Below are 13,494 nucleotides of genomic sequence, written 5' to 3' on the forward strand. Positions count from 1 at the left end.
CAGCGGATTGGATAGAAAGTAAGGCTGCCTGGCCAAGGACAGAAATCACCACTTCTCAAGATGTGGTCCAGAAGACAAATGGAATTTCCCAGAATGCTTATTTAAAATGTAAATTCTTAGGTCCCACGCCAGCAATACTGACTTGTGATCTGGGGGCGGGGCCCAAACTCGGCATCTCAAATAAGCTCCCCAGTCAGTTGGTTCTTAGGCACACGGCTGTTTAAGAACCACTGGTAGGCAGGCGCCTGGGTGGCTCAGTCGGTTAAGTGTCTGCTTTCAGCTCAGGTCATGATCTCAGGGTTTTGGGATCGAGCCCCACATCAGGCTCCCTGCTCCACCGGGGAGCCTGCTTCACCCTCTCCCTCGGTCCCTCTCCCAGCTCATTCTCTCTCAAATGAATAAATAAAAATCTAAAAAAAGAAAAAAAAGAGAACCACTGGTAGGTTCTAGCAAGTGCAGCCATAGGCGGTCAACTCAGCTGCACGAACTCCTCCGGAAGGGAAGACAGGCTTCCCTCTTCCATCGCCCGCTGCGGAAAAGGGCAAGGGCCCAATTATCAATGGAGCAGGATTCCCTCTGTGACTCGATCTCCCTTCAGGTTCTCAGAGGAACATGAGTGCCCATGCTTAGGTCACCCAGAGGCCTGGAACTCGGGGCTGTGGGCGCCCCCGGGGAGAGGGCTGGGATGGCCAGATCCCTCCCTGCTCTAGGAGCCTGGTGTTCACACACACCAATGTTAGAAGTTCTTTGAAAGAACCTCTAAGCCAGGAATACAATTTGTTTGTATTCTAGTAACCTGGAATACAATTTTTAAATCAGAGATGCAAGACCATTTGTAATGAATCCTGGTATATACATACAATAGAATATTTTTCAGCCTTAAAAAGGAGGGAAATTCTGACATGTGCGACCATCTGGATGAACCTTGAGGTTATTACGCTAAGTGAAATAAGCCAGTCACAAAAAGACAAATACTATATGACTCCACCCATATGAGGTCCTTAGAATAGTCAAATTCATAGAGGCAGAAAGGAGAGCTATGACTGCCCCCCGCTGGGGAAGAGGAGGACTGGGGAGTTAGTGTTTAGTTACAGAGTTTCAGTTCTGCCAGATGAAAAGAGTTCAGGAGATGGAGCCCCATGACAGAGGCACAACAATGTGAATGTATTTCATACCACTGGCCTGTACCCTCAAAAATAGTTAAGATAGTAAATTCCGCATATATTTTACCACAATTTTAAAAAATGAAAAAAAATATGCAACTATTTGGGAAAGCCAAGAATACCAGTCAAGTGATAGATACCTAGAGAGATAAGGCACCTAGAGAAGTATTACAAAAAAAACGAAAATACAAGCAATGTCTAACTTTCACAAGTTATCTGCCCAAGGGATATTTGTAAGATGATTATTAAATTGGAGCACATTTCCCCACTTGTTCTCTAATGTACCTGAAATATAGCAACTCTGTAATACACACTACTATGAAGAGGTATTACAGCTAAAATAAACTTCTTCCCTCTGAGGGGAGGTCACGGTGCCCCTGGAAGTTAAGGGAGAAAGGATGTTGGAGCAAGAGGCTGGAAGAGGTAGAAAGGATGGTGATTCTTCTCAAGAGAAGAAGCACAGTCCCCAACACAGCAAAGAACTATCCACATTCCAGGCAGGTATACAAATCCAGTACATGCATAAGTAGCACACATAAAAAATCAGTGCTTTTGGATGCCTGGGTGGCTCAGTCAGTTAAGTGTCTGCCTTCGGCTCAGGTCATGATCCCAGGGTCCTGGGATCGAGTCCCGCGTTGGGCTCCCTGATCAGCAGGGAGCCTGCGTCTCCCTCTGGCTGATGCTCCCCCAGCTTGTGCTCTCTCTCAAATAAATACCTAAAATCTTTTTTAAAAAATCAATGCTCTTACTAAATTTTACTAATTTTAAAAGAGCTTAAGAGTTATCATCATCAAGAGTAGCTTTGCAATTTAATTAAATTAGCGTTGTAAAAAAAGCAGGTCTATGAATATATAAGGAACTTACTATGCTCTACCATTATATGCTACACAATAAAAAGATAAAAATAAGAACAAAAACTTAGAAATCTTACTAAATCAAAATAATTACTCATTATAAAAAAATCCTGAAAGTGAAAAAAAACCAATACTTGAAGGTCAAAAGCAATGTAAGTAATCCAGAAAGGTTAGCATATAGTAAATGACTCATTCACATAAAGGTATATTTTATAGTTGTAGAAATGCCAAGGAACCCACCAAGTATGCTGTACCTAAAGGATCCTTTTCCTGACCTAGCAAAAAGGGTGATTTAAGAATGCCACGCTGATAATCTGCACAGTCATTACAAATCAAAGCTCTGATAAGTGTAATACTAGGATCATTCCATATTTTTTCTAGAAATAAATGGAATTTCAAACATTCTTCTGAAATAAATATTTTCTCCTCCCTGAGATTTATACTGAGAATGGTCACTGCCTTAGAAAAATGAAAATATAGTTTACCGTGGTGGACTATTTAAATAATAAATACATTTCCACCATAGTCATTACTCACTGCTGGGGGGAAAAAAAAGAGTTTAATAATAACCAATAAACAGTCTTTGAATGCTATGCAGGAGTCAAGGAAAGATAAAAACCAGAGACAAAGACTGAGTCTGGGTTTGCGTCCCATGACATTGCTTTGATTATACTGACCCCTGGCGGCCTTTAAAGGACCTTTTTTTTTTTTTTTTTTTTTTTAATAAAAGTGCTTATTTTCCCTTAGTGTGTGCCTTTACATTATATCACCTGGAAGGAATCCTTTCATAACACGTATGTATATCAAATAATCACGTTGTACACTTTAAATATCCTATCATTTTATTTGTCAAATGTACCTCAATAAAACTGAGGGAAAAAAAAATCACCAATAATAAGTACCTGATCTATATGCTTGTCTTCTAAAAGACGAAGATGCTTTACAGAATGTGGAAAAGGAGAAATTATATTTAGTTCAATACAAATGATTATCATAGAGCTTTAATACACTCATATAATAAATACTGACTAATATTCAAGCCAAAACATGTGCTAAGTCACTGAGATACAGATGCAAACAAGCCCCAAAAGACCACAGTCTATTAGGTATCACCAGCTAAAAGTGACATGAATAAACCAAGAGAAGCACAGAGTGCTCTGGGGATGTCTAGAGGGATCAGGCCATTTTAGGTGACGCCCGAAGGGCAAAAGCAAGCATCTAGAATTACAGCAGAAAAAGAGTGTTCCAGGCAGAGGGAACAGCATGGGGAAGGCTCTGGATCAGACAGAACTGTGAGTTTAAGAAACTTAAAGGACATAATATGTCTCAAGCATAGGGTTCAAGGATAAGGGTGGCATTTAACAAGGCTTTAGATGTGGGCAAAGCCCAAATCTTGTAAACGATTTGAATTTTGTAAGTACCTACATTTCCTTGTCTTTTTTTCCTACCAAAGCAACATGACAGGTCGAGTCCACAAACCACGGCATGAGAAATCCTGTAAATCTTCCAGCCTATGATCTCTTATCTTCCAAAGTCTTTCTCCACTACTCTATCGCCCTCTGTCTTCTGGTACATATTCTGTTCACCACTCACTGAACAAACTAACCTCTCGGAGGCTGACACCCCACCTGGCCAGTGTGCAGAGGTGCCTCTGAATGGGCCAACAGTGGACACCTGACCCAAAGGGAGCCGGTCCACAGCTTGCCAGCCACCGGTGAAGAGGCTGGCTTGTAGGGCTCTGAGATATTGGTTATTTAGCCACTGCAACCGGTTCGGATTTAAAGGTTGGCAGAAGAACGAGAGGAGAATGACACAGGCCACAGGAGACAGAGGGAACCGTGTCCCCAAAAGCATCAGTGCTCGTCCTTACAATAAACCCTCTTTATCCCACGCTAGTCCCAGTGAGACTGCAGCCTTAGAAGCACCCGCTGGACCTCACTGACTCAGCACCTTGCAGTTCCTCCGCTGCTGTGCTGCCTTGGGTTTTCTGTCACGCTCGTGTTAGTCAGCTTTTATCCTACTCTTCCTGTCAGCACACAATGATCTTCAAGAACAGAGATTCCACGTGTTTACTTCCTTGTATCCACCACTGCCCTATGAGCCCTCACCACATATTCAACAGAGGGACAGATGGAAAGATGGACAGACGGATGGATAAACAAACAACTGATCCTGGAGAGTTTACGGTGAAATCAAAGGTGGGTACTGAGAATAAACCCTGAACTCCCTCAAACTCATGCGTACGTCCTCATCTTCAACTCCCATCCTTCTCCACGCGTGCCAGGAGCACCAGACTTCTCCCACACCCCCAGACCTGTGAGGCTCTCTTGCATTTTCCCCGCCTCTACACATAGCTTTCTCTCTCTGAAGTCTCCCAAACATCCACTCTCCTCCTCCTCTGTAAGCACAAATGTCTGGTCCCCTCAGGGCTCATCACCCGCTAACCCCCGAGCACCCCTCTACATTTTCTTGTTGCCCACGTGTCTCCCTCCACAGCACCACCTCTCCACAGGCCGACGGCGCTCTTCATCTTTACGTGGGTGCTCAAAACACGTACTGGCGAGGAGGGACGAGTTCTGCTTTTAGGATGTCACCCCAAAATGTGTTAACTAAAGGGGAAAATTTTTTTTTAGTTTTTATTGATGAAGCACTTGGTACTTTTATCTCACTTAAGGTCCTATGCTAATGAATGATTATTCCCTCTAATAAAGTGGTTCTCAATGGTGGAGAGAGGGTATTTTCCCCTGGGGACACTGACGATGTCTGTAGACATGCGTGTTTGTCACATCGGAGGGAAGAGAAAGCTGCTCCTGGCATCTAGTGGGTTGAGGGCAAAGATACCGCTAAACATCCTCCCGTGCACCTGACAATGCCCACAGCAAAGAGCTGTCGTCCAAAATGTCAGCAGTGAGAAGCTACTTTAATAGAACTATTTTTAAAAGCTTTTATTCATACATTTATATATTTTTTAATAAATACCAAAGAAAATGGGAAAATATTCAATGAGTCTTTAACATCACACAGTGACACGCAGGAGAGAACCTAGGGCAGAGAGAGGAGGGCGTTGTGCACCTACCCTGTTAGGTCTCAGAGCTACAAAAGTTGGCAGTGAACAAAGGAAGTAGGTGGAGAAGTTGGAGAGAAAGAGGACTGGGGAACAGAAAATTAGTGTGGTTGGGCGCCTGGGTGGCTCAGTCGTTAAGCATCTGCCTTCGGCTCAGGTCATGATCCCAGGGTCCTGGGATCGAGTCCCACATTGGGCTCCCTGCTCTGCAGGAAGCCTGCTTCTCCCTCTCCCACTCCCCCTGCTTGTGTTCCTGCTCTCGCTATGTCTCTCTCTGTCAAAAAAAATAAATAAAATCTTTAAAAAAAAAGAAAAAAGAAAAAAAGAAAATTAGTGTGGTTGTTTAAAATCACTGTGGTTTTTATTTTTAATTTTTTATGTAAATTCAATTTAGCTTACACATACTGTATTATTAGTTACAGGTAGAATTTACTGATTCATCAGCTGCATATAACACCCAGTGCTCATTATTTCAAGTGCCCTCCTTAAAGCCCATCACCCAGTTACCCCACCCCCCCCACCCACCTCCGAAAACCACTGTTTTTTAAAACAAAGATAAAGTAGGTTAGTCCAATCTCATCAGGAGTCATTATTCAGAGACATGAAATCTGCCAAATAATAACTATGTATTCATTGCTTAGTTTTAAAATACTCAACGTATGCACTAAATAAGTAAAATGAACATTATTTAATCAGTTTTACACTAAAAGGCAATGTTTTAACCTTCAAACATTGTATTACAGAAAAAAGCAGTAATGACTAAAATTCTAATATGTTACAATGAAAGTTGACCCATTGATAAACACAGTAAATTAAAAATAAACCACTTAAATTGTCTAGATATTCAGATTAACATTTTCCTGTTCATTGAACAAATAACTTTGAAGATATTTCCCCACCTGACCTATTTAAATCATATTAGCATTCCCCCTAAAAATACATTTATACTCACATTCACTTGAACTTGAATGGACCAGTCACCAAGTATTGGATGGGACGACAATTGAAAAGTTTTGGAAACAACGCCAAGATCACTTTGTTCTGACAACCACTGTTGGATCAAATTTGACTTGGGGTCCTACAATGAAAACCATACATGTTAACTGTATAAAGACAGCTTTGTACATGTGTATCCTATCTAGTTATGAATGATGCCCTGCAGCACTCCCAAGCACATCCAAAATATGGCAACAGAGATAGTTTTTGGAAAATGTTGGCTATATATTACTAGACAGAAGACAATCAAAATTTCTTCCTTCCTCATATTCTCCATCTTTATTCTGCTCCACCTTTTAATTCTTGGTACCAGATTTCCTTCTATATGGAACAATGTACACCACCAAACTTGTGTTGTTATTGTTAACTGTAGAGATCACAGGCCTCATGTATTCAAGGCCCACCACGTGTCAAGCACTCTGTCTTATCATTACAACTCACATATCACTCAATCATTATAATTCTGGGGCACCTGGGTGGCTCAGTTGGTTGAACGTCTGTTTTCCACTCAGGTCCTGGGATCGAGCCCCAAGTCGGGCTCTCTGCTCAGTGGGGAGTCTCCCTCTCCCTTTCCCTCTGCCTGCCACTCTGCCTACTTGTGCTCACTCTCTGTCAAACAAATAAATAAAATCTTTAATAAAAATTTAAGAAAATCATCATAATTCTCCCCCAGGGGAGGAATGTCCTCACATTATAGCAGAAAACTAATTCCTAGAGAGGTTAGGTAAGCACTCAACTGTCAGTATTATGTGAATTCAGGATTCAAATCCATGTGCCTTTTAATCCAACAAAATGTATCACAGAGATGCTCAGTCAAGGGGATGCATGAAAAACATTTCAGTCTTCCTAAACTCTCCCGGACAACAATCCCCTTATGCAGCATTCATCCAAGCCAATCCAGCAGCTATCCCGGATTCCTCGCACATTCCCAGCCCTGTCAACTCCGTCTCTTTAATCTCTCTCTAATTTATCCCCTTCTTTCCATCCTCACATCCAGCCACCACGTCCCGTTTTCTAACCATTACCACTAATCTCCCTCCTCCAGTGTAGCCCCGCCAAGACATCTTCCCCACTGCCGACAGGGTTATCCATCTGAAATACAAACCTCAGACTAAGCCAAAGTGGTCAACATGCTTGGTCCAGTTCCAGACATACAACAGGCAGTGAAGACACCCTGGCTGTGATCATTATGCTGGACCACTAGGTGATGCTGGCTTTTGTTTGCCTACAGAATGAGGTCTACACTCCTTTACATGGTGTACGGAACTTAGGAGTCTGACTCCATCTACATTTCTATGCTCATCTTCCTCCAAACATACAAATTTGCTTGCAATTCACCCTTGCATCTAGGCCTCTATAGTTGCTGCATGGAATGCCCTCCCTTCCTGCCAACTGGTACAATAAGCTCCAGTGTCTTGCCTCCTATCCACGCCGCCAACAGACGAAATGGCCACTTCCTGGAGAGCCCCTAGTACACCTAGAGTCTACCCCTTTAGAGACGTATTACTGTGTAAGGTACTCATGGGTGATATATGGGGTTTTTTGTTCCCAACTAGACTGTGAACTCCTGAGAGCAGCGATCAAATATTTTCTCGTATTCTTACGCTCTATCCTTTGACTAGAGGCAGTGGGTTAGCCCAGTTACTAGAAGCCAGAAGAAACCTCTCTTCCCGAGTGGGGGAAAAGGTGAAAGTCAGAGGTAAGTACAATGCTGAGAATTGAGTAAAGCATAGTCTAGTAAGCCAGAAACTAATTGTTAAAACCAAAGACCAAAAGCAAGTCAAGACTAGACAGGTCACCATCCTTGGCAAACTCCTGGGACGGGCACTGTAATCAGCAGTCGGCTCTCCTGTGCCTGCCACAGCATGATGCATGGGAGACACACACATGAGCATTTAAACATGAGTTTAAGCAAAGGAAAAACTACAAATAGCTAATAAATATATGCTGCCTAATAATTAAGGGAATGCAAGTGAAAACAAAAAAAATACCATTTTCTTCTGTCCGTCTGACAAAAATAAAAAAATAACATTAATTCCCAGTGTTATATAAACTGTCAGGAAAGGAATGTTCGTACTCTGCTGGTGCCTTATTTTGGTGAGGGTGCACATTTCTCCCGGGTGGGGCCACGGCCCTACAAGCAAAGGAAGTCCTAAATGGAGTCTTTGATGACTTTGTACCCCGAGGATCTGGAGGGTTGGGAGTGAATGAGATAATTCACTGGTTGCTCAAGCCTGTCTTAGACCTAGACCTAACTGTCACCAAAAACAGACAGAGTGTAGAAACACCAGAAGTTTTCACATATCAGGATGTGCGCGGGCCATGCGTGGTGGCGTCACAGAAGAACCCAGCATCTCCTGCGAGGTCACACACAGGACAGCCAGGTACCATGGGAACCGTGTCCCTGGCACAGCCACCACAGCCACAAGCCAGAGGGGCCGCAAACGTGGCTCCTTGTGCCCTCTGAGTCACCTTTAGATGGCTCTGGATCTCTGTCAGGTGCCTCAGCTCAGCACAGTATCAGCTGCCTGGGCCAGACCGTCTCCAGCAATAAGCTCCCTGGCTGGAGAACGTGTCCCCAAGGAGAATTTCTGCCACTCGTTAGAATCCTGGATTATGCACCCAGGGTCTGTCTAGCATGTAGAACTGGAGAAGTCAAATCACTTAAACAAGGTGGCCCCCTCACCTCACCAGGGATGACGCCCTGGTTTTGCCACAGCTCCTCCGGGCCACAATCACAAGACATCTCCCCAAGGCCAACAACACCTCTCCCCAGGCAAGGTCATTCACCTGGACAAGGAGCAACACTTTCTTCAAGAAGGAGGTCAGGGCACAAGCCAGCTGAGCCAGCTGCCAGGCCAGGGTCGAAGAAGCTTATTTCCATAGCGTTAGCCCAGGTTAGCTGGAGGAAGCCGGAATTAGGGCATGTTTTTACCACTGCCAAAGGGCTCTGAAGGCCCTTTCATCCTGAGAAAGTCAGTTACTGAGGCAGGCAAAATGAGTAACACCCAATAACCAAAAAAAAATAATAATAATAAGACAAAAAAAAACCCACTGATCACCCCTGAATATGCTGTGACAATCAATATTTTAGCTACATCCTACAGCCGTTCTTTTTTTTTTACAACTTAGCAATCTGACAAGTTCACACCTTACGCTGCGTTCACCACAAGTGTATCTACCATCTGTCCCGTTACATTGTTACATCTGTCCCGTTCCATCGTTATTGACAGTATCACTGAGGGTCTTGACAGGGCCAGAGGGTCCTGAGAAGTCAGCCTCCTAGCCATCAGATGCACTTCTCCACCAGAGCCTGCAGGTGGTGCTGTACTAGGAAGTACAAATGGATTCACGTCGGGGCTCTTTTGCTAAGTTCTACTTTTTTCTGGGAAGTTTTGCCAAGAAACCAACTATTTCACACTGAAAAATGGAGAAAACATCACAGTCTGGCCCAAATGACTGTTTTCAGATGAAGGAGGACAGCAGTGTGGGCATCAAAGCTCCGATCTGGCCGCAAGTTACAGGGAAGAAGGAGGCTGGACCTGAGTTCATACCCCAGCCTCATTGCCTAGATGCACAGAGCAGAGGATGGCTTCCCGCCCAGTCACCTGTGCCCAAACACTCTGGGTTCCAGGTGGATTTCTAACAAGTGTAAACTCCCCTCCCTTGGCCAAGAGGGCCATATCTTGGCCAGGCCACTAGGACCAGAGATTTCTCTGAGTGCTTCTGAGAAAGTCAAATGTGGCAAGCTCAGTTCAAAATTGGAGAGAAGAGCCCAAGAGTACAAATTGAAGGTTTCAAAGGCAGATCCTAAAGCAGCATAGAGAGGCAAAATAATAAAAATGCACAGACCAGCACAGTTCTAAATGCTTTACTTAAATTATCTCACCTAATCCTCACAAAAACTCCTGTAAGGAATTTGTCCAGCATCGGCAGGGTTATTTCTGGATTAATGCCTAAAGCAGGCAATTTATCCAGTGCTGACTTTTATTACCACAGGTAGAACAAGGCCGACTGGATAGAAACAGCCAGAAACAGGAAGATGCTGATTTGAAAGATGGTATGCATGCAATCCATAAAACCCTGCTTAGAGAACTACTTGAATTTAGAAATGCTATTCAGTGGGGTGCCTGGGTGGCTCAGTCTGTTAAGTGTCTGCCTTCGGCTCAGGTCATGATCTCAGGGTCCTGGGATCGAGCCCCATGTAGGGCTCTCTGCTCAGTGGGGAGCCTGCTTCTCCCTCTCCCTCTGCCTCTACCTGCTGCTCCACCTGTTCGTGCTCTCTCTTCCAAATAAATAAATAAAATGAAATAAAATCGCTAAAAAAAAAAAAAGAAATGCTATTCACTATGTCAACCTCCTTTATAGACATTCCAATACATAGCAAAAGCGGAAATTCACAGAGCTGCAATTCTTGGAAATTCAAAAAATATGCATTGAGCACCATGCTGACCAACGTTGTATTTATTACAAACACAAATTGGCTTGAAGTTTGCTTGATTTTTTTTGCTTTTTAGTTTAATTTATAACTACAAAGAAGTTAAAAAGAATAAGAAGATACTGAACTAAAAAAGCCTGAACTTGACTTCCATTCCAAGGTATTCATCAGAACCCTTGGGGTAACCAAAAGGGTTCCCAGGACCAGTGACTTTCGGTTGTAATACCAAGAGAGTCCCAGGAAAACTGGGATGGGTTGTCACCACCCTATTTCTATGTAGTGATCAAATGTCTCATATTCTCCTTAGCATCAATGTAGAAAAGCAGGTCCAGCTGGATCTCAATTGTCTTCAACTTGGTTCTCACAGGAAAGCATTCAGTCTAACTATGCTGCCTCCAGACCCTCAGTGTTGTTGGAGCTGAAGCCAAATGACTCCCTGCCGAAGGAGAGTCCCATAAACAAAAGAGCTAATGTTTAGTGAGCATGTACTATGTGGCAGGCATAATTCTACATGCTTTCCTTGGATTATCTCACAGAAACCTTTGTGAGACATTATTATTATTACGCATTTTATTTTTTTTATTTTTTTAAGATTTTATTTATTTCTTTGACAGAGAGAGACAGCAAGAGAGGGAACACAAGCAGGAGGAGTGGGAGAGGGAGACGCAGGCTTCCCGCTGAGCAGGGAGCCCGATGCGGGGCTCAATCCTAGGACCCCAGGATCATGACCTGAGCCGAAGGCAGACGCTTAACGACTGAGCCACTGAGGTGCCCATTTTAGAAATATTTTTTAGAAATTTTAGAAGTTATTATTTTATGCATTTTATTATGCATTTTAGAAATAAACTAGGGCTCAGAGAGATGAATTTTCTCCAGGTCACACAACTAGCATTTACTCTCCTTACGGCAGATGGTGATCCTTTTATAAGTCAAATCACGTTATGCCTGTCCTCATAATTCACCAGTGAATTCCCATTTCACTCAGAGTAAAATCCAAGGTCCATATGATGATCAAGAAGACCCTGTATGACCCCTCCTCCAACCCACCTGTATCTTACCTCATCTCCTAATATTTGTCCCCTCACTCCCCGGGACACTACCAGCCTCTTTTTCTCCAGTGCACCTAACAAGTTCCCACCTCAGAACTTTACACAGCTGTTCCCTGAATATGGGCTCACTCCTTAAATTCCTTTAGGTCTCTGTTCAAATAGGACTAGCCTAACAATCCTAGGGAAAATAGCAAACATAAACACTTTCTTACACACACACACACACACACACACACACAATTCCTTTATATACTTTTTTTTTTTTAAGTAGGCTCCTTGCCCAGAGCAGAGCCCAGTGCAGGGCTGGAACTCACAACCATGAGATCAAGACCCAAGCTGAGATCAGGAGTTGGATGCTCAACCGACTGAGCCACCCAGGCCCGAGGTGCCCCCCTTCATACACATATTTATGTGTTTATTTAGTGTCTGTCTCCACACTATTCACTGAAATATACGCTTGGTGTGAGCAGGGGATTTAATCTGTTCTGTTCACTGCCCCGTCCCAGGGCCCTGAACACAGAAGTTCAATAAATCTTGAACAGATGAATTAATCAATGAAGAAGCAAGGACTGGAGCCCAAGCTGGCCAACTCCAGAGCCTAAGCTCTGAACCCATTGCTCTACCATCTCCCCTCCAAGAGAGGGCGCTCTCATGTTGGGAGGGAAGGTTACCCATGGTGAATCTAAAGTAACATGAGCAAGACTTCAAAGAGAGCTTTAGTAAGATGACTTGAACTTACTTTATTTCTGTCTGGCACTTACCTTAATTAGAATGTTTAAAGAAGTTTTATAAGGTTTAAAATCTGAGAAGAGTGTAACAATACGAAACTTCACTTCCTGCTTTGGCTTGTATAGAGACTTGTCTGTTTGAATGAAGACAGTCATTCTCTTGGTCTCAAATGATAAGCGCGTACTATTAGAGAATAAAATCTCATCCTGGGCCCGTCCAGTTACATGCAGCTCATAAATCCCATCTGCACTGTTCAGAGGTAGCTGGAGAAAATAAAGAGATCAAACAAATGACATTCTCATTTTACCTCAAAAGTGTTTTTAATTATAAGTCAGACTAGAACATTTAAATCCGTAGTACTATTGAAAGTAATTGCCATGTTGAAAAACTCGCTCTTCCTAGGCACCAACATTAAATAATTTGTTTTCCCTCCTAACATCCTGTAGTTTTCTCTCCAGCTAAATTGCAGGGTTCCTGGAATGGAGGGCTCAGCAGCAGTCACCTTGTCATTTCTTATTCCAAGTGCAAGTTCTTCCTCGCGGTTGCTGTGGGTCGGAATATCTAGTATCTCTCAACATTTTTTCCATGTCTCCCTAGTTGAGGCAGTCAACTGATGAAAAGCACATTTGTGCAAGACTCATTTCCTTGCTGTACTCTCTGGAGCTCTTTCCTACCACGCACGCGCTTCCTGCACCCTGCACAGCACAGGTCGTGGTCCCAGGAAGGATGGGGGCACGGCTGCTCTCCTGAGGCGCTTACTAACAGAATTCTGACCTTCCAGCAGGAACAGACCCGAAGCCGTACTCAGCAGTTTACGCGACCTGTGTCATTTCACCTGACGACAATCCTTCAGGCGGGTGCTCTTACTAACACTGTTTTATAAACAAGGAAACTGGGGCTTGGACGAGTTTGGGAAGTCGCTCCAGGTCACGAGCAGAGATGCAAACCCACGATGAGCTATGCTACTCTAACAAAAGCCTCCGTGCGGTGGCTTTGAAACATGTCTGACCATTCTCTGACTCTCTGCCCTTCCAAAGGTAGAGCCGCCTTCTGCCGACTTAGGGACTTGCTTCTCAAGAAGGGAATGAAGCTGTGTCATAGAAAGGGTAGCTTCTGCCTGGTTCTCTCTTTCTCTCTGGAATTCTTCTCTGTGGGGGAATCCAACTGCCATGATGAGAACATTCAAGAAGCCTGTGGAGAG

The 13,494-nt window shown here is 43.6% G+C and overlaps 1 protein-coding gene across 2 annotated transcripts in view; it reads right to left on the reverse strand.

The window, feature by feature from the left end:
• The window catches only part of CD109 (CD109 molecule), a 134,083-nt gene that overhangs the window by 93,788 nt on the left and 26,801 nt on the right, over window positions 1–13,494 (reverse strand). For both annotated transcript variants that reach the window (XM_078055088.1, XM_078055087.1), the window contains exons 4-5: window positions 12,326–12,556; window positions 6,034–6,159 (exon numbers count right to left, since the gene is read on the reverse strand). In XM_078055088.1, the coding sequence (XP_077911214.1) occupies window positions 6,034–6,159; window positions 12,326–12,556 (357 nt within the window). The remainder of the gene's footprint in view (window positions 1–6,033; window positions 6,160–12,325; window positions 12,557–13,494) is intronic.

This window comes from Halichoerus grypus, chromosome 9 (assembly GCF_964656455.1).
Source record: "Halichoerus grypus chromosome 9, mHalGry1.hap1.1, whole genome shotgun sequence".
NCBI lineage: Eukaryota > Metazoa > Chordata > Mammalia > Carnivora > Phocidae > Halichoerus > Halichoerus grypus.